Genomic DNA, 23,003 nt, shown 5'->3' with positions numbered 1-23,003 from the left:
GCAGCACCCACCATCACCATTGTGTGAGTGGGCAGGGAGACTGGTTGGAGATGGTGCCCAGGCAGTTATGGGCAGATCATTATGTTGTTAAAGCCCATTACACTTTAACCCAAATACCTGGAACACCAGTTTTAAAGGAGCCCTTCTGCACCAAAATAGATGGGCCTGTTCAAGACACAGGACTTGGACTCGGGCACCCACACTTCGTAAACCTCAAGTATTTCACAAATGTTATTACTGTGGAATCAATGCTTTTCCCACAATACTATTAAATATATCAAAGGGTCAGCAGCAATAAATCTATGTGATTATAGGTGCGCAGGTCAGTACCAAAGTTTCAGTAGTTTGCAGCGTAGATGTCTTAGACCCCCACACAAAGCTTTCAGTCCGCAGTGTCCCATGTCATTTTCGTTCAGCCAGAGCTCCTGGAGAGATGTGCTTGTTCTGAGGACAGAGGCAAGATCTCCGCAGCATGAATCGGTGAGGGAGCATCGCTGTAACCTGTAGGGTGGAAGAGAGATGGAGAGGAGTAAAGCAGGGCATAGGCAGGGGCATCACAATCCCAGTTTTAGCTTGATTTCTCTCCCACCCTTGACTGACTCGCTTCTAATGACACATCCACACGTTAAACATCCAACCACATCCTATTTATAAGAATCTCATGAGGTGAAATTTAAGACTTTCAGAGACAACTAAATGTATTTTCAATAAGCAAAAACATGTTTATTCTGCTGATCTCTGGTGTGGTGTGAATGATGACCTCACAACTTTAGCAGTTGTTGCAACAAGTTGTACGTTAACACAGGTTGTTATTCATTCATAGATGGTCTTCTGGTCAGAGCTCTTCATCTATTGGTTGGTTAAATTGGTCGTTCACATTTTTAGGTCGAGCATCAGCGTACACGCGCTATCTGCAAGACATGCTGTCATCATTAAAATGATTCTATTTCCACCTCCTGCTTACCGTTGGTTCATTCCAATGACACTCTTCTTTGCAGCCTCCTGTCTGGTTAGAGCAGCCAGTATTTTACTTCCTTTGAAGGCTCAGGAGCACATGTAAAGTACAGTGTACTTATGCGTGCCTTCTTTATCTACTATTTGGGAGAACTTAATTTTTTTGTTTTATGCTTTCGACACGTCATTGCCCCACTTCTGTCGCTGTTTGTTAATATTGAAAGTAAACAATAGCAGAGGTGCATATTTTTTTTCTTTATGCGCGTGTCAATATTGGAACTTTTTTAAAGCAGCGCGTCAGCCAGACTTGCTAGGCCTAATCGTGAGCAATGACAGCCGTGCGCATTTTTTTCTTCAGCGCGTGGCTTGCCGAACCTATTATTTTGTATACGTTCAGTAACAACCTGCACAACTCAAATAAGAAATAAACACAAAAGAAGGGATGTTAAACGCAACTGTTTAATAGCATTTCGCTCTTGGTGAATGCCCTTATAGCTTGCAAGAAGTAGAAGCGGTTAACTGATACAAATATAGGCTTTGCACAAACTGTCACTAAAGAGGTTGCCTAATATATCTCTGGTTCCATCCCCGCCAACCCCTCTGTTCTTGCACATGTTTATTGCGGTGCATCAAGTTATTAACATTCATGCAGCAGGAGCTCAGAGCATTCTCCCCCCCACCCCTCATTGTTCGCTTTTCCACAGTGGACACTTTCAGAGGTAAAGAAGCAAAAACACATAAATGTATTCAGCTGTGAATATATAATTTACTTTCATGAGGCAAGCAATGTTCCTATAACTTTTTATTCTTAAGAGTCATTTTTTTGAGGTTGCTAAATGGGCTTATATTTCTTTGCACGACATTGCGCACTTTGGAAGTTGTAGTTTTAGTCTGCTGCCTGCATAATGAACAAATGCGTACTATAACAATATTTACTTGTTGAAGCAATCCCACTGTCTACAGTATAATAATTAAGTCATGGCACTCGAGTGGTGAGTGAATTATATTCAATTTATTGCCGAGTAGTAAAGCACACGTCTATTCTATAAGCCTGGGTCTTTTAACTGTCAACTCTGGACTCACGAGCGCGCAGCGTTCCTGATTCCAGACATGACATCAAGACACCACACATCTCCCTTCGTAAAAGAAAAAGAATTGCATGAGGAGAAATATACAGAAAAGCAAACAGTTGTGGAACATATAACAAAAGAATGAATCATGCAGCAACGGGAAGAAATTTACATACTAGTGAACATATGACAATAGAATCTAGTAATATATGTACAAAAGATGGGAGAAATCATAACACACTTAACTGAAACTATTACTTTTCAAAAGAGTAATTTTTATGCCACAAAGGATTCTGACGGTTTCTTAGTGGACGTTGATTACAAGGAACACCACGAGATGATGTGGAAAACTTTCTCCAATTTTTCGCGGCATTGGCAGAATTCGAACAAGAAGGTACATAGGAATCATGGACATTTTCATTCGGCCACAACCAACGAGGAACTTTAACAACTTTAGATAAGCTCCACACATTTCCATCTGATAGTTCAACTACAAGCCTGCCAACGCGTATGACTTTCAAAAGATCAGAATACCGTGACTCACCAGATTTGACTAGTCTGCTTTTCTTTACACGGACCCAATCATTGACATCAATTTGACCAGAAACATCTTTCGAGATATTAACGTTATTCTTATTGGTCAAATTTGACATCCATGTTTGAGACATATTAGAACAACTCTTCCTTCCCCTCATTTTTTCAAAAGGAGATAAATCTCCCATACTTCTAGGAGAATTTCTTTAACACCACAAAATCTCACTTAATGCTTGTTTACAATCCCTTCCATTATGCAGTGCCAACTGTAACCCTTCCTTAAATACACGTATCCACCTTTCCACTATTCCATTACTCTGTGGAGTCCATTATACTGAGGATCTTTTATGAATGATTCCATGACACCTCAAATATTCTTTCATTTCAGTAGATATAAAATGTACGCCATTATCAGTGGAAACAGAATCGGGAAAGCTTTCTCTCTCAAATATCTCATTTAAAAACTTTATAACTACACTTGAGGTAATGTTTGAAACAATTTTAACCTCAGGCCATTGAGAAAATTGATCTATTAGAATAATGGCATAAACAACACATTTATTATAAGTTAAAGGTCCAGCTATATCTACTGAAACACACTCCCAAGGGCGACATGGTCTAGAAAGGGGTAAACGCTTATAAGAAATATGCTTTTGAGATTTATCACTCAAACAGCATTCCATGCAATCTCTAACTTTATGTTCAATGGCTTTGTCCATTGCTGGCCACCAAAAATCACTTCTAATTCTATTTTTCATGCTTGTCATGCCTGGATGACCTTCATGAGCCATATTTAAAATTACTTGTTGTAACTCACAAGGAACTACCAACTGCAAACCTCTAAACAAAATGTCATCATTCAGGGATAACTCATGAGCAATCATAAAGAAAGGAATTATTTTTTCTGACAAATCAGTCTTTCGTGGCCATGACGACTTAACATACAATTTAACATCTCTTAAAGTCGTATCACTATCACATGCAGATCTCCAATCATGTTCTTGAAGAGAACCTTTAGATATTTCACAAATAGAAATAACACTTTCCAAATCAGTATCATCTTCTACAATATGGTCATCAGGAGCAGGTAACCTTGATAAGCAGTCAGCTAAAATATTTCTTGCACCAGGAATATACTCCACCTTGAAGTGAAAGTCTTGTAATTTGTATTGCCATCTTGCAATTCTTGAAGTTGCTTTTCCACAAGATTCTATTTCCTCAATTACATCCAATTTACATAACCTTTGTAACTCACTCTTAACAGCTTGCCTTAAATGTAAAGGGACATTTCTTACTTTGTGCACCTTTGGTATGGCATTGTGTTTTAAAACAATCTTATGTACAAATTTCTTTAAAAGACCCAACTTTTCTGAGGCGAAAACACTAGGAAATCTCCTTTCCCATTCTAAACTAGGGTCTGATTCTACACTAGATATTAAATCAGAATACCCCAGTACCTGTTCAGGATGATTAGGATCTAGAGTTATCATCAAATCTCTTTGTTGTGGCCAACCCAAAAGACAAGAACCTTCTTTAGCCACATAAACCTTAGTACTAATTGTCTTTCCTTTAAAACTTAAAGTTGTTTCGAAAAATCCTAACACCTCAATGGGTTTCCTAGAATACCCAAGCAACCTTATGTCAGGAGGTGATAGAGTAAGATTAGAAAATTCTTTCATCCATTCATCACCAATAAGAGTGTGCCTAGCACCAGAATCAGCCATAACGTTAATTTCTTTTCCTCCAATCACAACAGTGCAATAAGGAGCATCTTTTACTGATGTATCAATTTCATATACAGCTAGAAGATAGTCATTATCTTCCATGTCGCTCGTTACTTCCCTAACATTCTCTTCAGTCTGCCCTCCACGATCAAAATTTTTGCTTTTGAACTTATTCTTATTGCTGCACATTTTTGTGAAATGACCTTTTAATTTACAGTATCTACACACTTGACCAATGGCTGGACATTTTCTGTCATTTGCTAAATGACCCGAAATACCACACTTAAAACAAACATATTCTTTTTTTTTTTTTTATTACAGACTCTTATTTTTCGGTTTATTGTCATCAGAGTAGGTTTTCTTGACCAGATTTACTTCAGAGACTTTTTGCTCAGCAAGTTCTTTCAATCCCAATTTCATATCCTCAAAGCGATGAGCAATGTCCAACGCTTTGTCCAAGGTTAAGTCTTCAGCATCCAATAACTTTCCTTGAAGTTTAACATCTGCAACTTTGTGCACCATTTGATCACGCAGCATTTGGTCTTGGAACGTTGAATAGTTGCACTTTGACACCAAAATTCTTAAATCGTTCATAAAAGAATCGATTGATTCATTGGGCATCTGACCTCTACTAAGAAATTTGTGTCGTGAAACCACTTCATTAACCTTTTTGATATATTGTTTATCCAATTGACATATAGCTTCTTCATAGACATCCACTTCTCCTTCAGCGGTGGATGTCGCATTTCCACTTGGAGGTAAATGACTCAAAACATGTCTGCCTTCTGCACCCAAACAATGTTTCAAAATAGCCAATTTTCTTTTTTCAGTGTAGTCATCACCACCAATTGCCTCAATATACGCTTGGAAACCTTCTTTCCATCTTTTCCATTCTAAAACAGGCTCACCAGGAGAGGCTAGAAAAGGTGCTGGTGCAGAAAAATTATCCATTTTAGGATTATTTAATGAAATAATAAAAATAAAAAAAATAACATTTTTTTTTTCTGTTTTTTTTTTTTATAATTCTGTATTTTTCTTGTAATAAAATTGTTAAAATGGCTCAAATTGAAGTCACAATGCACGTATCAGAAAAGTTCACATTGAAATACGATAATGACGATTAAAGCTTGCTCGAAATGGTTTTGCAAGTATTAATGTTAAATTGGTTCCCAAAGTATGGCCGCCGTGCGTTTTGACGTTTATACGCCATGCCACATCATTTGCGCGTGTTTTATTGAAATTTGGTTCCCAAAACATGGCCGCTTTACGTTTTGACGCTCATACGTCATACGTCATGCAAGCGTCAGAGGGGTCCGCACTAAGTTCCGGGCTCTGAGTGCTCGAAGATGAGAAACAGCTTGAAATTACGTAAAAAACTCACCGGACCCTTAAAACACACGTGGTTTTTAGAAATCGTGGTCGCGAGTAGAGAGGAATGCTTCGGCAATTAAAATCCAGACGAAAATGGAAATTCGGCTGTACTTGCTCTCGAGGACCCTCGTCTGCATCAAGCAGGACTCCAGGCTTGGAAGTTCGCCTCCGATCATCGCCAATATAATAATTAAGTCATGGCACTTGAGTGGTGAGTGAATTACATTCAATTTATTGTCGAGTAGTAAAGCACACGTCTATTCTATAAGCCTGGATCTTAACTGTCAACTCTGGAATCACGAGCGCGCAGCGTTCCTGATTCCAGACATGACATCAAGACACCACATACAGCTTTGCTAATTCTCTGTTGCACAAACTACGAAGTATTTTACAGTCTCATCTGTCAACACTGTAGACTTGTTGTTTTGCTAATTTTGTGTTGTTTAAGATCAAAATGTTTCCTCGGGTAGCTTCAAAAGGTCAAATGTGAATCTTTTTTTTTTTTCATAAACATTTTTATTTGCATTTTATCATAACGTAACAGTATAATCATGTAATCAGCAGTACGCATCTCCATTTCCTCCACCCACCACCCTCCCCACAGTACCTTCGTTAAAAATGTCATTCCGATCCTGCCCAATGTCCAAAGTGCCGTATTGCGGTTGTCTATAAGTTTGGGACACTTGAGTCCCCGGGACGTAGTCATACATTTGTTTAATTGGCTTCTTTTCAAGTGCCCCTCATAGCTCCCCATCCAAACCATGATAGTGTCTCCATTTCCCCCAGACCTTGCAGAACTTCCTCGGGTATCCCCTTGCATTGTAAGTGACCCTCTCAGCAGCCATATATAGATCTAGACCTTTCCTCCATTCATCCAGCCTTGGCGGTTGTGATGCCCCCCCAATACTTGGCTATGTCTCATTTGGCCACCACCAGCGCCAATACCAGAAAGGTCAGTAAGGGGCGCGTTAGGTCCACATCATTGGTCATACCCAGGAGGGCCAACCTCGGCTCCGGTTGGAGGTGGATCTCCAGCACTTCACTCAACTCCTCAAAGATTTTACCCCAGTAGTCCTATATCTTAGTGCATGACCATACGGTGTGGTAGAAGTCCCCCTCCATGTCTCTGCATCTAAGTCACGTTGTGTTCTCCGTCCTCCCCATTTTATAGAGCCGTACCCTGTCATAGTAGGTTCTGTGGAGCACATTAAACTGGATGAGGCGCAGTCGGGATTTAATTGCCACCTCTCTGGGATGCATCAGTACAATATCCCAGTCGATATCCTCCATGCTTCCCACCTCGGTCTCCCAAGTCTTTCTAAGCTTAGTCAGATTGCCCAATATGTTATTTGTCAAAGTTTTATACGTAAGTGAGACCGCCCTTTCCGGAATGCGCTCCTCTAGGAGGCGTCCCACTAGAGGCGCGTACTCCGGCAGTTCGTTTGCCTGGATATCTTGGGCCCGCCAAGCATGTCGTAGTTGCGCGTATTTGAAGAACTGTGTACGGTGCAGTCCAAAATCCGAGCTTAGAGCCGCAAATGGTTTTAGCGCTCCCCTGGCCACTATGTCCCCCAAAGTGGAGATACGTAGGTCATCCCATCTCTGAAAGCCCTTTAATTTGTTTAATTCTGTTAGCGGTCAAATGTGAATCTTAAGCCTCCAGGCTATGTTTGTCACATTAGCACATTACAATGCGTTCACTTTTCACTTTAAAAAAATAAAAACATTAATGATGCGACCACAAGTGTGCAATGCTAGAAGAACGTTGAATAGTTTTGTCCTTCTGGTGTGAAAGGCGATAGCTACGCTATCAAAATGCGAATTGGCATAACTGTTTAGATCGCTATCAGTGCTAACATTGGATTTGCTGTCGTTTTACTGACTACAATCCTACAGGTTTAACATCCAGTTTACTTTTAAGGTATTTTTGAGTCATTGGCCAACATTGGCAAAGGAAATGATAGGTGCTTCTTCCATGATGGCAGATTTGGGCATGGATCCCCTCGCTCCACAAACCTCTCTTATTGCACGTATTTGATTGCCCTAAAATGGATGTGCCTGTCCCACAACATTAACAGAAAAGTGACAATCAAATATATATATTTATATATGATCCCCGTCAACAATGTATATTTGAGCGATCAATAATATGATAAGAAAAACACAGCTACATACCCCAGTGTTTTTAGTTTGCATCCTGGATGTTTTATGCCTTCACATAACTTTTTCACTCCTGAATCTCCCAGCTCATTGCCTCCCAGGTCAAGCTCTGTGAGTGAAGTGTTTGTTTTCAGGACAGAAGTGAGATCTTTACAGCAAGAAGCAGTGAGAGAGCACTCTTCCAACCTACAGAATAATAAAGAGATATGTAGAGAAATAAAGCAGAGCACAGACAGGTGTATCACTACTTCAGTTTAATTTTCATGTCGCTCCTGTCTTTGGCTCACCTCTAATAACACATCTCCACTTTAAACATCCACCAGACCCTATTTTTATAAGAATCTCATGAGGAGGGTTTTCAGACTAGCAGCAGCAGGAGTAAATGAACATTTTTTAAAATATTGAAATAAATGTTTTATGCTGGAGACACTGCTGTGGTCCGAATCGTCAAGTCAGAACTTTAGAAGTTACTGCTGCTACCTGTCTTCTGATATGATTGTTGCTATTCATACATAGAAAAAGTTTGGTCACAGTTCTTTACCCACTACTTCACATTTTTCTGGTGCCCACTTCCCACTTAGTCAATTGGGAGATCAAATGTAAATGTAAATCCAGTATTTATTTAGTGCAAACAGCTACCTGAAGGCCTCTGGGCTCTGGGGGCCGTCGGGAAGATTAAGCAAGCTATTGCCCAGAGTCACATGGTGCTGGGCTGACCTGCCGCCGGTGCAGGGGATCTATCCTTGAGCCCCAGATTTTAGCGTCAGTCACCCTGCCGCGGCGCCACACCTCTTCCCTCAACACGGTTCAGCAGTTGGCTGTGGAGTTGCGAATGAGGGGCTAGGAGAGTCTGTGAGGGACCCCTGCGTGAGAGCGCTTACGGTCTCCACTGCACTCTTGGTGGTACCTGTGCAATTTGTGTTTGCCCTATTTTCAGTCTTACTCTACAGTGGGCGAGCTTAATCCTCTTAAACAGTATAACCTTGACGGATCATAGGAAGCCTAAAAGTCTAAAGATCCCTCTTGTCATGTGTGGTAAGCTCAGCAGCTCTGCTATGTAAGCACACTGTGGCTCTTGCAGGCTCCTGAGGGCAAGAATGTGATCCTGGGAACCTGGGCAGTCAATAAATGTACAAACAAATGCTTCCCTCACTGGGAGGAATAAGCCTAATGTCCCTTGGCAAGTACATTCATCATTGTCAGTCCGCTAGCGATGCAGCTGACAATTCAATCCCAAAGTAAATGTTACAGGGTCATTATCAGGACCAACATTGTGACAACCTTCAAGAAATGGTCTAAGATGTGTTAGTTTGCTTCCATAAAGATCTTGGGCCCGATCCGCAAAAGTAAACTGAGACGAAAGTCTAACTGTACGACTTTCGGTATTCACGAAGGGCATTTAGGAGTCATAAAGTTAGACTTTAGTCTCAGTTTACTTTAGTGAATCGGGCCCCTTGTGTGTATGTCACAAAGGATTACAATGCAAACTTACTAGATAAGCACAATGGCTGGATGTAAGCATTAAAGATGTGCTGGAACAACTCGACACACAAAAGAAATCTTTTGGAGAGGGGGTGATAAAATAATAATGAATTGTTTGAATTCATTACAAGAGTATCATCAAAAAAGTCCACCTGAAATGAGGCAGAGAGCCCCCAATGTGTTAAGGCAACATGTGATGGAATAACCACTGCCACAAATACTGAAAATCCTTTCTGCAGGCAACGAAAAACATTTCCCCCTCGTTGGAGGACTAAAAGCACCAGCAGTGGCAATATGATGTGCTGTTTAATCAAAACAGTCTGATTTCTAGGCACTCACAAGAACAACTGATGCTTAGATCACTGTCAAGAGATTGGTACAAACCGGGGCGCAATTGGTTTTTGTAACATTTGATTATGAGATTTCAATACAACTACAGTGACTCCTGGTCCCATGCGGTCATTAACAATAAAATGCACTCAAATATCAAGATGCCATCAAACAGTGGTACAAAAGGGGGTGGTGATAGACGGAGCATCTGAATCAATCAAACACTCACACCCAGTCAAAAGATCTGGGTTTAATCCATCACCGTTCTTTAGCCCACTCTGCCACCCCAGTTCAGACATGGCTATATGCAAATCAGTTTGACCCTGTGCCTCATGGGAACAGACCAGCCCGAACTGCCAAGCCATGTCTTCCCTGGACCGGAAACAAGCTTCCGAGGACCGGTTTCTGGCATTCCAGCCGTCTTCAGCCCGGCCTGCTTGAATCCAGTGGCAAAGTGAGCAAGGGACTCACGTCTGAGCATACCCTGCCACACTTATGGCGTCCAAAAGTGGTACAAAAGGGGGTGGTGATGGACGGAGCATCTGAATCAATCAAACACTCACACCCAGTCAAAAGATCTGGGTTTAATCCATCACCGTTCTTTAGCCCACTCTGCCACCCCAGTTCAGACATGGCTATATGCAAATCAGTCTGACCTTGTGCCTCATGGGAACAGTCCAGCCCGAACTGCCAAGCCATGTCTTCCCAGGACCGGAAACAAGCTTCCGAGGACCGGTTTCTGGCATTCCAGCCGTCTTCAGCCCGGCTTGCTTGAATCCAGTGGCAGTTCCCGAAGTCATCATCACATATTAGTCTGCAACTATTTCCATAGCCACTTAATGGGACTTAACGCTAGGTCCAAACATAGTACCACATACAAGCAGTAACCACCACAGCAATACACAGGCCCAACTCCCATACCCCGCGTAGTAGAAGTAAGGTTAGATGAGATGAACCTAGGCGGTGCCAATGCACATTATACATTAGGTTCCCACGTGGCCACGTATACTCCCACTAGTAGAAGTCAGGATAGATGAGATGCACCTACGACGTGCTGATGCATATAACACATCAGATACCACCCTAGCCAAGCCATACCCATAGTAGGAGAAGGCAGGAGAGGAAAGATGCACGTAGGCGGTCCGATCCATATAACATTTCAGATGCTCCACTTGGCTACTTGCAATAACAACAGGAGTATAACCCATAAACCACGTTGAGATTTGTGTAGATACATGAGAAGAGGCAACAGTATCTCAACTGATATCATTAAGGAAGTCAGTTAAACACGTATGTACAATACATTACACGAAAAGAAGACAGGAGACTCTGAGTAGATTTTGCACTTGGCATCATATAATTAAGGTCACAATTAGGAAGGTACAGTTGTAGCAGCAATGCAGGAATAAAATGCATAGGCAATCTAATTGGACTTGGTGCTAAATTGTGGTTGTGACACATAAAAGTGGCGTCACAAGTGACAATGAGCAATCAGCGAAACTGCGCAAGGTAAAAATGTGAAAACATATATATGTACAATGAATATTGTGGTTCAAAGCAACAATTTACAATGTTTTAGTGGGTAATGACAATAATTTAATTGAAGCACAAAAGGAAATGCGCCATCAGTTGCTCTGAGGAGTCGACAACGTTTCGATCCTATTAATCAGGATCATCTTCAGGTTCGGGTTGCAAGCTTGGTGGTGCTGAAAAGGTCCTGTGTCCTCAATCTTGCAGGGAGAATCAATCTGGGAGGAAGGGGGGACTATATGCTTCAAGGCTCAGTCGGGAGTCAGAAGTCGGAAGTCCTTGTCTGTAACACACAGGATAAGGGCTGGTAGCCTTTGTGTAAAAATGTTGTGTGTGAGGATCTACTTCAAATTCATATTGACACATGACCCATACTAGGGCTTTATCACTTAGACTGGGGCTAATGATTAGTTTGGTCCTAATTTGGTAAATGCAATACCCCCAGGATATACATTCCTTAGACAGACATGGTATGCAGACCAGGATGAGGTCTTGCCATCATATCCAAAACAAAATATCACTGTCACTGTATATAGAGTGTATTCAGTCCCTGTGACGAATGTGATGGGAGACATAAATATCCATAAAAATATCACCCACTAACTTGTTTGCTGGGATCCTAGTGTATAGACTCCCAGGCCCCAGCTCAACGTTTCCATCAGACCTTTCAAATTTCATTGAACCGCAGCCTAGAGTTGGCACAGATGCTGAGGACAATGGAGAACATGGAGCGGAGGCATGTGGAAAGAATGGCTGCCACGGATACACACCAGCAAAGACTCCCGGGGATCTTCCATGCCCTGCAGATCCTCATCATCGCCTTGCTGCCACTAAGGCAGTCGCAGATGAATGCTGCTGGTGCTGCTACAAACACATCTCCGGGCCCCTAATATGTCAGTGGCACACAGTGATGCGGCCATACCACCTGCGGCCTCTGATGTGTCTGTGGCACACAGTGCTGCCGACCAAACACCGGCACCCACATGTCAGCCAGATAACATAGAGGACAACGATGCGGTGAATCAACCTTTGTATTAAGAAGGAGGCATTAGCATTCATCTCCGCTATATGCCCTGTTTCAGTTTGGTTCTTCCCTCTGCATCATGCCTGTAACAACACCACACACCGTCCCCTGGAACACTCTGACATGGACAGCTATATTTTGTTTGCATACCAATGACACAGCAATCAGACTGTGGACTGTACTCTTCGTCTTCGATGTACTCGTCAAGCCCTGAAGGAATGTGGCTGGCCCTCCATTGGGCTACAAAGTAATGTGGAGTTTGCATGGCCATGTATTGTTCCAGCTCCGACACTCCATCTAATATGAACTAAACATTCCAAATTCACACAGATGTGTCATGTCCACGATCGACCAAGTATGTAAGTATGGATGAATGTAGTGACATTGATTGCACAAAAAGGTACACCCTGGGAAATGACATCAATGCACATGTTTGACCGTGACGCACATGGCCAATGAGATGACTGGGAAGGTGTGCACTAGCTGTGGCCTCATTGCACTGAAACAGCAGCTGCGCTATTTCACACCTTTGACCCACGCAATGTTTGAATTAGTGCTGTGTATGAAATGTCAGTCATTGGCAGTCCTAAAGTAGTGTCTCCCATCACATTCGTCAACAGTACATCTCTACGCATACCTACATGTGTACTCTCCCTCCAGCAGTATGTCAGATTGAGGTAAGTAGCCAAGCGCCGCTGTCCACTCACCTTGCACAGGTGTGTGTCAACCCGCTTTGTTGTCCACTTATGTATCCGGAGTCCAGGCGAATGCAGCCTTGTCCACTGTTGCCGTGAGATACGTGACCAGTTCTCCAGGATGCAACAAGGTGTTGGGACCTGTGCAATGGTCCAAACAGGAGTGCTGCGTCCACTCCCTTTCACCAATATGCATCACAGCTCAATAGGGGAGCGTTTCAATATGGTCACTGCACACGAGGAGTTGTGCAGTCTTCCATGTCCGGCTGCCAGCATGTTTGCCAAGTATCAAGGCATCCCATGAATGGGTATCACGGTGACACTCCTGGTCGTGGGCTAAGAGGGGGCGCACACACATGTCAAGATCCAGTTCAGCTACCGTCCTGTTGGATAGGCAGACATCCATGGACAACTCGAATATGCTCGATCGACAATGCAACACAGGCTGAACGCAGGTGACGTTGGCAAGGCGGAAGCTTAGCCGGTGACTGATGCGCAACACTGCCAGTGACCCCAACAAATGCTGCAATCATTCAAGGTACAGTCCCATGTGACAGGGGTTTTGCATGTGTCCGGGATGTCCTACCATTGCATTGGTGGCTCTCGCAGAACCGGCACTCTTCTGACCTACGACAGTTATGTTGATGATTTGCCGCTGCTCTGAGCAATGGGTCATATGAGGGTGCAATGTTTGGACATATGTGTTGCTGTGTTTGTAAGTGTCAAGGGCAATCCATGCAAGAGCACCTCGAGCAAGGACTTCTGTGTGTGGGGTGTAGGTAAATTGGGCTATCATTACCGCTGTGCGTATTGTGGGAGTCATCATCATCTGATATAGTGTATCTTTCAAGGGTTGTCTGCTGCATGCAAAATACAGCTCGGTGGTGCAGATGTCCTTCTGCATTCTGTATTGAGACAAAGAAGCTTTCATTCCTAATGTTAGTCTGAGTACTGCTTGCATTCTGGACATGTGATGTCTTTCGCGCTGCAATTGATGCAATGCCTTAGGCTTGTGGTGCACCAATAGCGATACACACAACAGTTGGTGTGTATGAGCCAATACCCCGAGCGGCCTTGCGCTCCTTGTACAATCCCTTCGTGTGCATCTGCCCTCCGTGTGCCTGCAACATTGCAACATTGTCGATAGCGGGCCTTGTGGCGCCAACACTGCAATGGAGACACACGCATAAGTTTGTTTCCTGTGCAGCCCAAATATGGACAACGCCCAGAGGCCCGGGATACTTATTCACACCACTACGCTGGCCAGGCGTACGCTGAGTCAGCCCACTTGGCCTACGTATAAAGGGGGGGACAAGGACGCAACGTGTCACAGTTCTTCCCCACTGCCTGAGGTGACATTACTGTGTCCTTGGTTAGTGGTATTTGACTAGGTTATGGCGCCTCAAAGGAATGTACACCTTACTTATTGCTAGAACAATAGTTAGTGTGAGATACGGTGCTACAAGGAGAAGAGAACCACTTTCACTCTTCTAGTTTGGCTAAAGCCACAAGAAACATTTAGTACTCCTTAGCACACGTTGGATAGAATTCTGACAGTTCACATGTGTTTCCACCATACATCAGTCATACATTCATCAAGAATTTCAGTTCCTTGTATTCAGGTTTGTTGATGATGTAGTTTTATTTCTGGAGACGTCACAGCCGACACGTGTTTCGTCGTTGAGGGAATGTAACCCACGACTTTCTCAAGGCTATTCTCCAAATTGTCGTTATTTGTTTCTTGAGGTGATAATTCCAACCCTCAGTGGGGTTCTGCTTGGGGACTTTAATTTCTGGTTACCACATTCGTTATGACCGGAGTGTCGGTCGAAGTTTCAGACAGCTGTTCTCAGCTTATCGCATGTTCTAAATTCGGTCCCGCTGCATTCCTTATCATGCAGTATCTGCTTCCCCATTGATTGTGCCTTATATTTTGAGTTGAAAAAGGTTCTGCGTTTCCTCACCCCTTTCACTTCCGGTTTAACCGGTGTTTTACGTGACGGAATGCAGCAGAGTAAATTGATTATAAAAAAATTGTTCTAAAGTGAACTGAGTATAACGAGTTCTGTAGACACAGTTGCGATGGTGCAAAGTAAAATGGGCAGTATCCCTATGAGCCCAATTCACAATGCTTTTTCCATGAGACAATATTACTTCTAGAACAAGTATGTACAGTACAGGTTGTAGGAATCAGGTACTGCGTAATCAAATAGATGGCACAACAAGCAAGAGGTTGTACCCAGTCTCCAATATGGGTGGAGGCACACTCTAGATGAAGCCCATATGCAGCAGTGTAGTACTGTTGTGGCACAACATGAAAATCCATCAGGAGTGACGACAGTGGTCCCGAGGACAATGGGGTGACTTGCGCCACCTCACTTTACTAAACCATGCTAGCAATGCAAGGTAACCTTATGTGGCTTAGTAAATCTCATTCAAGGTTTTACATTGCCATGAGTTGCCTTGCATGGTGCAAGGGTGGTGGAAACCATGATAAATATGGACCTAAAGTGTATATCATATATATCTTACTGTGGTACTCCTGGTAACGTTTTTTTATCAATTCTATTGTGGTTTGGAATGTGACTTAGCAGGGACAAATTTGACCTCTCTTTCATAAAAATGCCCTTAGACAGAAGCTCCAACCATAGGGGTGTTGATATCATATATATGGTGAGATTAACTGTCCTATATTTTTTTACACGCCCATCACCATCATATAGGAGAAAGGAGTAAGGGGCCTGTCCCTTGCACCAAACTTAGTGCTTCAGCCGGACTGTTAACAGATAGGGTGACCGATTAGGGAAGGTGGCCAGGCTGTCAGGAGCACATCCGTTCTCTTCTTAAGGCCCATTACATTTTAGCCCAAATACTTGACAGTCTGGCACACATTTTATTGCCATGAAATGGATGTACCTTTCCCACAATATTAACAGAAAAGAGACAATCATATGAATATTTAAATATATACACACACATAGCGCATGCATACATATACATACATACATATACAAATATGCACACATATATACATCTACATAATACATCTATATAAATATACATGCTACATATATACACATACACGCATACATACTTATACACACACATACATATGCACATATACATACATATATACATACTCATATATTTATACACATACACAAAAATATACATTACCTACTGGTGGCAACGAGTAGGTATTAATATTTAGGATCTAGTTTCCACAGAGGTCAGCGGGATATGCGTTGGCTCCCTAAAGGCATATAAACACAATCTGGCACGAGTGAGCAGCGGACGCACCGACGGCACGCCGAAGGCGCACCAAAGGCAAGCCCTTCTGCCCCCGCCCACGATCGGACCGCACTCAGCACCAGCCCCCCTGATCTGGGGAGCACAGGTAATCAGCTAAAATGTGTTACGATGGTCTTTTTCTAAAGAAACGCAATCTAAACACCAATACACATTCATGCCTTTGTATCAGCCCTGATTCTCAGGCCCAGGAGCTCCAAAAAGCTTGCCCAGGGTGTGGGAGCATAATCCCAAAGCTTCTGTTTCACACCTTAGAAATGGCTAGAAATCAATCTGCAAAGTTGGGGAATGACAGGTACTGTAACCGGGAAATGTGCCCTGATGAATGTCAGATCACTGATTAAATACAGCACAGAGAGTGCCTTATTCATAGAAGATGAAGACATTAAGATAGCTTTTACTATGGAATCCTGGACGGACAATGCCTCTGGTCCGGACCTGGTCAAGGCGACTCCTCCTAATTTTGTTTGCTACACCTTGAACGGCCAAAGGGAAGAGGGGGCGGACTTTCTGTGATCTCCCACTCTTCCATTATCTTCTCTTTTAGCCCGGGGGAGTTGGAAGTCTGCGAGGCGCTAGACTTCTCCTTCCGTTTATCTCCCCAGTATTCCTTCCAAGGCTCACTTGTCTATAGACCACCAGGCCTCAGAGCCCACTTCATTGAGAAGGTGCGCAAAATTATGGAAACAGGTATTATGGCTTGCTCCTATACCATCCTAGGGGATTTTAATTTCCATTTGGAAACTAGATCAGATCCATACACAGCCAAATTTCTAGACTGGATGAAGTGTAGTAACTTAGAGAAACTGGTGACAGAGGCGACTCATCAGGCAGGACAAATACTTGATGGCATCTTTTCCAACAATCCTCATTTACGAATAGCTGATATTATTCCGCTACCATGGCCGGACCATAAAGCTGTTGTATTTAAACCTAATATTCCTGAGCGCCACCCTCAGAAACCAGTTAAAAAAAGAATACTGGAGAAAAGAGCGTGGAATAAAGTAGTGGCCGAGGATTTGTGCGACGTACGACCATATTTACACAGCCCGCAAATCTAGAAAAGGCAACACGTTCCTACATTTTCTGTCTGGAAACAGCAGGGAACAAGCTTGCTCCTATCAAAAAGTTCTATACCACTAGAAGACAACCCTCCGCTCCTTGGTACACACAGGAACTCAGGAAAAAAATTGAGTTGTAAACAACTGGAGAAAAGATGGAGAACGGAGTACAAGTATAACGATAAGGAGGAGTATAAACAAGGTCATGCCATATATAAACAGCAGATTCATCAGGCAAAGCTTCTATTTTTCTCCATGAAAATCAATAGAGCTACTACCTCAGCTAGGGAACTACTTAATACAGTCATCAGTTTGGCTAATCCAGTGGCTATTACATGCACACCTAGTCAGGCGCTCTGTGAAACTTTGGCCAGTTTCTTTTATGCGAAAGTGAATACCATTTGTTCCGCTTTCACCAATGTAACCCAGAAAACCATGGTGGGCCAAGCAGATAACCTGCATCTTGATAAGAAAGAGTCATTGGACAATGTTGCTCCGTTTACTACCACAGAAACGGATAACCTGCTGATTAAGGGTGGGCGTAGTTCGCGAAGTAGCGCTACGCGAAGCTATGCGAAGTGCACTTCGCACTACGCGAACTTCACGTAGCAATACGCGAGCTGCGTAGTAGCATGTTCGCACTGTGCAAGATGCATTTTCAATGATTGCACAGTGCGAACCAGCATCCGGCACTGTGCAATCATTAAAAACGGCTTATTGCATAGTGCGAGCTGTAGTTTTCTGCCGCTCGAGTAGATTTTTACTCGAGCGGCAGCTTTCTCAATGCGAACTGGTAGTTTCTCATTGCGAGCGATCGCGAGCATGCACGACCACTCGCAATGAGAAACCTGACCTACCCGCGTTGAGTGTCTCGCCGGGATGTCATTTTGCTTGCTCGCAGTCACGAACATGATGCGAACAAGCAAAAAATGACCGCTGCACTACGCTACGCTGCGCTACGCGTGTTCGCACTGTGCTATGTGCAGCTCGCGTAGTGCGAAGTTGCACAAACTACGCGAGCATAGCGTAGTGCTTCGCCCAGGGTTACTCCTGATGCAGGTGAAATCTGGGTCCCCTTAGGATGGGCTGACCGATTGTGATCCTAAAGTTAGCAGTAGAGTCTGTCGCTTGTGTCCTGACATCCATTTTTAATTCGATGTATAGTGAAGACTATTACCCGTTGGACTGAAAAAAAACCTCCATTCTGCCTTTATTAAAGAAACCGAACCTTGACACCAAAGATCTTAATAATTTCAGGCCAATGTCCAGACTTCCGATACCGGCTAAAATTGTCTACGCAGGTTAGCCAACATCTGGAACTCACACAAGCTCTGGACCAAATGCAGTATGGCTTTCGAGGGGGCCACAGCACTGAAGCTGCACTTTTGAAATCCACCGAAGATATTCAGACTATTTTAGATCAAGGTGGCAAGGCAGCTCTGATTATGCTAGATCTCTCTGCAGCATTCGACACCATCCATCACGATCTGTTGATGGACCGGCTGCAGGATATTGGTATAAGGGGTGCAGTAGGGAGACTCTTAGGATCGTTCCTGTCGAACCGGAGTCAGCAGGTGGCGCTGGGGGAATTTGTATCAGACCGTTTTTCATTGCCATGTGGGGTCCCACAGAGATCCTCACTGAGTCTGACATTATGTAATATATATGTATCCTCTCTGGCGCCTCTTATTCGGTCATTTGGGTTTAGTCTGACTACTTATGCAGATGATACGCAAATTGTGGCGTCTCTTTTAGGGAAGAGGTGTGGCGCCGCAGCTAGGGCGACTGACTCCAGAATCTGGAGATCATGGTTCGATCACCGGCGGCAGATTAGCCCAGCACCATGTAACTCTGGGCAATAGCTTACTTAATCTTCCCGATGGCCCCCAGCGCCTATAGACCCTTACGGGTGATGGTACTCTTTACAAATGTGTAATATTATTATTTCCATCTGAGGTAAAAAGCACGGCTCTCCGTTTTAAATAGTGTATGAACGCCGAAGGGTTTTGGATGGCCCAAAACTGCCTTAAATTAAACTCCCTAACAGGAACGTTAAAAACCTAGGTGTGTACGTGGACCAGAAGCTCAATTTTAAAGACCAGATAAATGTGGTGACCTCAGCCACGTCTTTTGTGCTTAGGTCGTGCGAGAAAATTCTGTCATTCTTACCCACAGAATGACGAAAAACAGTTATTACTTCCCTCACCATGTCGAGGCTGGACTACTGCAATAGTCTGTATTTTAACATTCAGTTAAGCTTAATGCAGAGGTTGCAGCTCCTGCAGAATGCTGCTGCCAGACTGGTGTTGGGCATTCCAAAATACGCCTCTATAGTGAAAGAGATACGGAAATTGCACTGGCTGCCAGTTAGGAAGCGTACCCGGTTCAAGGCATTGTGTCTGGTTCATTAAGCACTTTACGGAGCAGGACCTGGCTATCTAAAAGAGCGGCTGTACTGGTATACTACATATAGACCATTACGCTCATCTGACGCCAAACTGGTCCATGTGCCGTTTGTAAAAAAAGCCACATGCAGTGGTAAAAGTTTTGTAGTTAATGCAGCCAGAGCTTGGAATTAGATTCCTCTGTATTTGAGAGGTATGTTGAACCTCCTGGCTTTCTGAAAAGCCTTTAAAACTTGGTTGTTTGCTGACCAGCATGACCCTGGTTTCAATCCTTAGGGAGATTTCAGATAGCGCCAGGACACCCACGGGTAACAGTGCGCTCAATAAATGCTATATTATAACGTAACATAGGAAAAGCATTTTTGACTTGCCTATAACTTTGGCATCATTTGACCAATCTTCATGGAATATTCCCCAAAAAAGTTTCAAAGTAGGCTTTGTATGTCATTAAAAGTTTGGGGGTGATCCGCGCATTAGGGACCAAGAAATAGGGCCGCGAAATAAGTGCACATTTGTAAAGTTAATTCCCATAGGAGTTTTTGGCGAACCGACAACCTAAACTGCTGGACGGAATTACACCAAATTTTGCAGAAAGGTAGCTTCTGTTACACAGATTGTGCTTTTTGTTATTTGGTGTAAATCTGTTCAGTAGATTTTCAGAAATTTATGTTGAAATGACCTACTCTGATTAGTTGCCAACACTTCAACCAGGAAGTGTCGGCAGCCATCTTGGGCCTCTGCTTCACTGAGACCCAAAAAATAAAGTGAAAATAAAGAAAAGTGGGCAGGGTAAGAATACTCTGAGCCCCAAGTCATGGTGTTGGTGACCCCTTGAGACCGTGCCACAGCATAAAAACCTTGGTTGCAGTGAAATCGCGATATTTGCAAATTTGCAGCAAAAAAAAGCAAGCGCCGGCTCCCGCGCTTGCTTTTAAAGAGCCCCCGGGTGAGCCAGGTCCAGGGGGCATATAATAAATATAGGATGGTGCACACAGGGCACACCTCCTCGGGCTATTCAAAGCCTCGGGGTCCGCCACCTCCCTGGGGCTCTTTTCAATATAAATGCGGGTAGGCCCAGTGGGCCCGCCCGAAGCCCTCGTGATGGCCACCTCCCCGGGGCTATTTCAATAATGTGGGAGGCTTCGTGGACCCCCCTGCCAATGGATCGCCACATCCATGGGGCTAGATAAAACAATATGGGCGAGGCCTGTCAGACCCCCGTGCTCCAGGGACCACCACTAACTGCGGCAAACTTAAAGAAAATGAATGCTGGGGAGGCACTTTGGCTTCCCCCGCTGGCCTGTGGACCACCACCTCCCCGGGGCTAAAATACAATTATTAAGGGGTCAGTTGCGGCCCCCAGCCTTGGGGACTACCACCTCCTCTGGGAAAATGTGAACAAAGAAGGCGGAATGCGTGGTCCCCCTCCAGGGGTCCTACATGGCCCTGGGGACCGCAACCCCTCAGGGCCGGCTTCAGCAATGTCAGGGATTCAGACATAGCAAACAAGTTATCCGATTTTAACAAGCGAGAACAAAAATGGTCTTGTTTGTTATAAGCGGAGCAGGTCTGTTTCCCTGCCTGCTGTGAAGAAAGCAGGGACACAAACATTGCTTTGGAACCAAGGGAGCTCTGCAGCTCGCTGGTCCCCAAAGCAATGCAGGCTCCTACAGGAGGTGGGAAGCCAGCAGGGATGGCAACGGGGGCCTTGAGGCTCCCCCTGTGGTCCCCGACATTTGCAGTGGATGCCCTCGGTTGGGAGAAGGGGACCCATACTACAGGCAGCACCTCTTGCTTTGCCGAGGCGCGAGTTATAGTTAGCTCAGCTATAACTGCTGAAATTCTCTGATTTTGTAGGAGTGAAATATCAGCCTAACTATAACGTCTCTTTAACCTTTGGTTGTTTCAGTAAATATATATACGATCACCATCTACAATGTATATTTTATCAATCAATAATGTGATAAGAATAAGAAACACACTGCTCTGTACCTCAGTTCTTGTAGTTTGCATTCAGGATGTTTTAGGCCTTCACACAGCTTTTTTGCTCCTGAGTCTCCCAGTTTATTTCCGTTCAGCTTCAGGTGTTTGAGAGATGGGTTTGTTTTAAGGACAGAAGCAAGATCTTCACAGCTTGAATCTGTGAGAGAACACTTAACCAACCTGCAGGACAGAAGAGATATACATAGGAATAAAGCAAAGCACAGACAGATGTATCACAACTTCAGTTTAATTTTCATTTCTAATCCCGTCTTTGACTTACTCAAATCTAATGACATATTTCCAGTTTAAACATCCACCAGACCCTATTTGTATAAGAATCTCATGAGGGGAATTCTCAGACTAGCAGCGGCAGAACTAAATGGGCATATTAATACATGTTGAAATAAATGTTTTATGCTGGAGACACTCTGCTGTGGTGCGAATAGTCAAGTCAGAACTTTAGCAGTTACTGTAGCTACCTGTCTATTAATATGATTGTTGTTATTCATACATAGAAAAGGTTTGGTCAGAGTTCTTTACCCACTAGTCTCTTAAAATTGTGTTCACATTTTCTTCTACTACCTGGTGCTTGCTCCTCCACTTGGTCTATTGGGAGATCAACAAGGTTCAGCAGGTGGCTGTGGAGTTGCGAATGAGGGGCTAGCAGAGTCTGTGAGGGTCCCCTGTGTAAGAGCGCTTACGGTCACCACTGCTCTCTTGGTGGTACCTGTGCAATTTGTGTTTGCCCTATTGTCATTCTTACTCTAGAGTGGGCAAGCTTAATCCTCTTAAACAGTATAACCTTGAGGGATCATAGAAAGTCTGTTCTAAAGATCCCACTTGTCATGTGTGGTAATTTCAGCAGCTCTGCTATGTAAGCACAATGTGGCTCTTGCTGGCTCCTCTGGGCAAGAATGTGATCCTGGGAACCTGGGCAGTCAAAAAATGTACAAACAAATGTTCTCTCACATTGTCATCATCAGGACTAACATGTTACCAAACTACAAGAAAATGGGACAAAATTTATAAGTTTGCTTCCATAGAGATGTTGCTGTGTGTGTCACAAAGGATTATAATTCAAACATATTCAAAAAGCACAATGGCTGGATTTATATGTTGAAGATATGCTGGAACAACTGGACATACAAAACCAATCTTTTCGAAAGGACGAGAAAAAATCATAATGAATTGTTCTTAAAAATTATTAAAAGAGTATCATCAAATAATTCCACATGAAGTGAGCCAGAAAGCCCCCAATGTATTAAAGCAGCATGTGTTGCAATAATCACTATGCAATCAATTAAAAGCCTTTACTGCAGGCAAGGAAAAACCTTTACCCATCGATGGAGGACTACAAGCACCAGCAGTGGC

General features: G+C 43.5%; 1 protein-coding gene across 1 annotated transcript in view; it reads right to left on the bottom strand.

Annotated features, from left to right (window-relative positions):
• Positions 1 to 323: 323 nt before the first annotated feature.
• LOC144774082 (NACHT, LRR and PYD domains-containing protein 12-like) overlaps positions 324 to 23,003 on the bottom strand; it is a 193,711-nt gene continuing 171,031 nt past the window's right edge. The window contains exons 6-8 of the mRNA XM_078659109.1: positions 21,642 to 21,812; positions 7,829 to 7,999; positions 324 to 501 (exon numbers count right to left, since the gene is read on the bottom strand). Coding sequence (XP_078515235.1) covers positions 324 to 501; positions 7,829 to 7,999; positions 21,642 to 21,812 — 520 coding nt within the window. The remainder of the gene's footprint in view (positions 502 to 7,828; positions 8,000 to 21,641; positions 21,813 to 23,003) is intronic.

This window comes from Lissotriton helveticus, chromosome 8 (assembly GCF_964261635.1).
Source record: "Lissotriton helveticus chromosome 8, aLisHel1.1, whole genome shotgun sequence".
In the NCBI taxonomy this organism is placed as follows: domain Eukaryota; kingdom Metazoa; phylum Chordata; class Amphibia; order Caudata; family Salamandridae; genus Lissotriton; species Lissotriton helveticus.
Note: the sequence above shows the minus strand (reverse complement) of the source record. Positions and strands in the feature narration are given on the sequence as shown.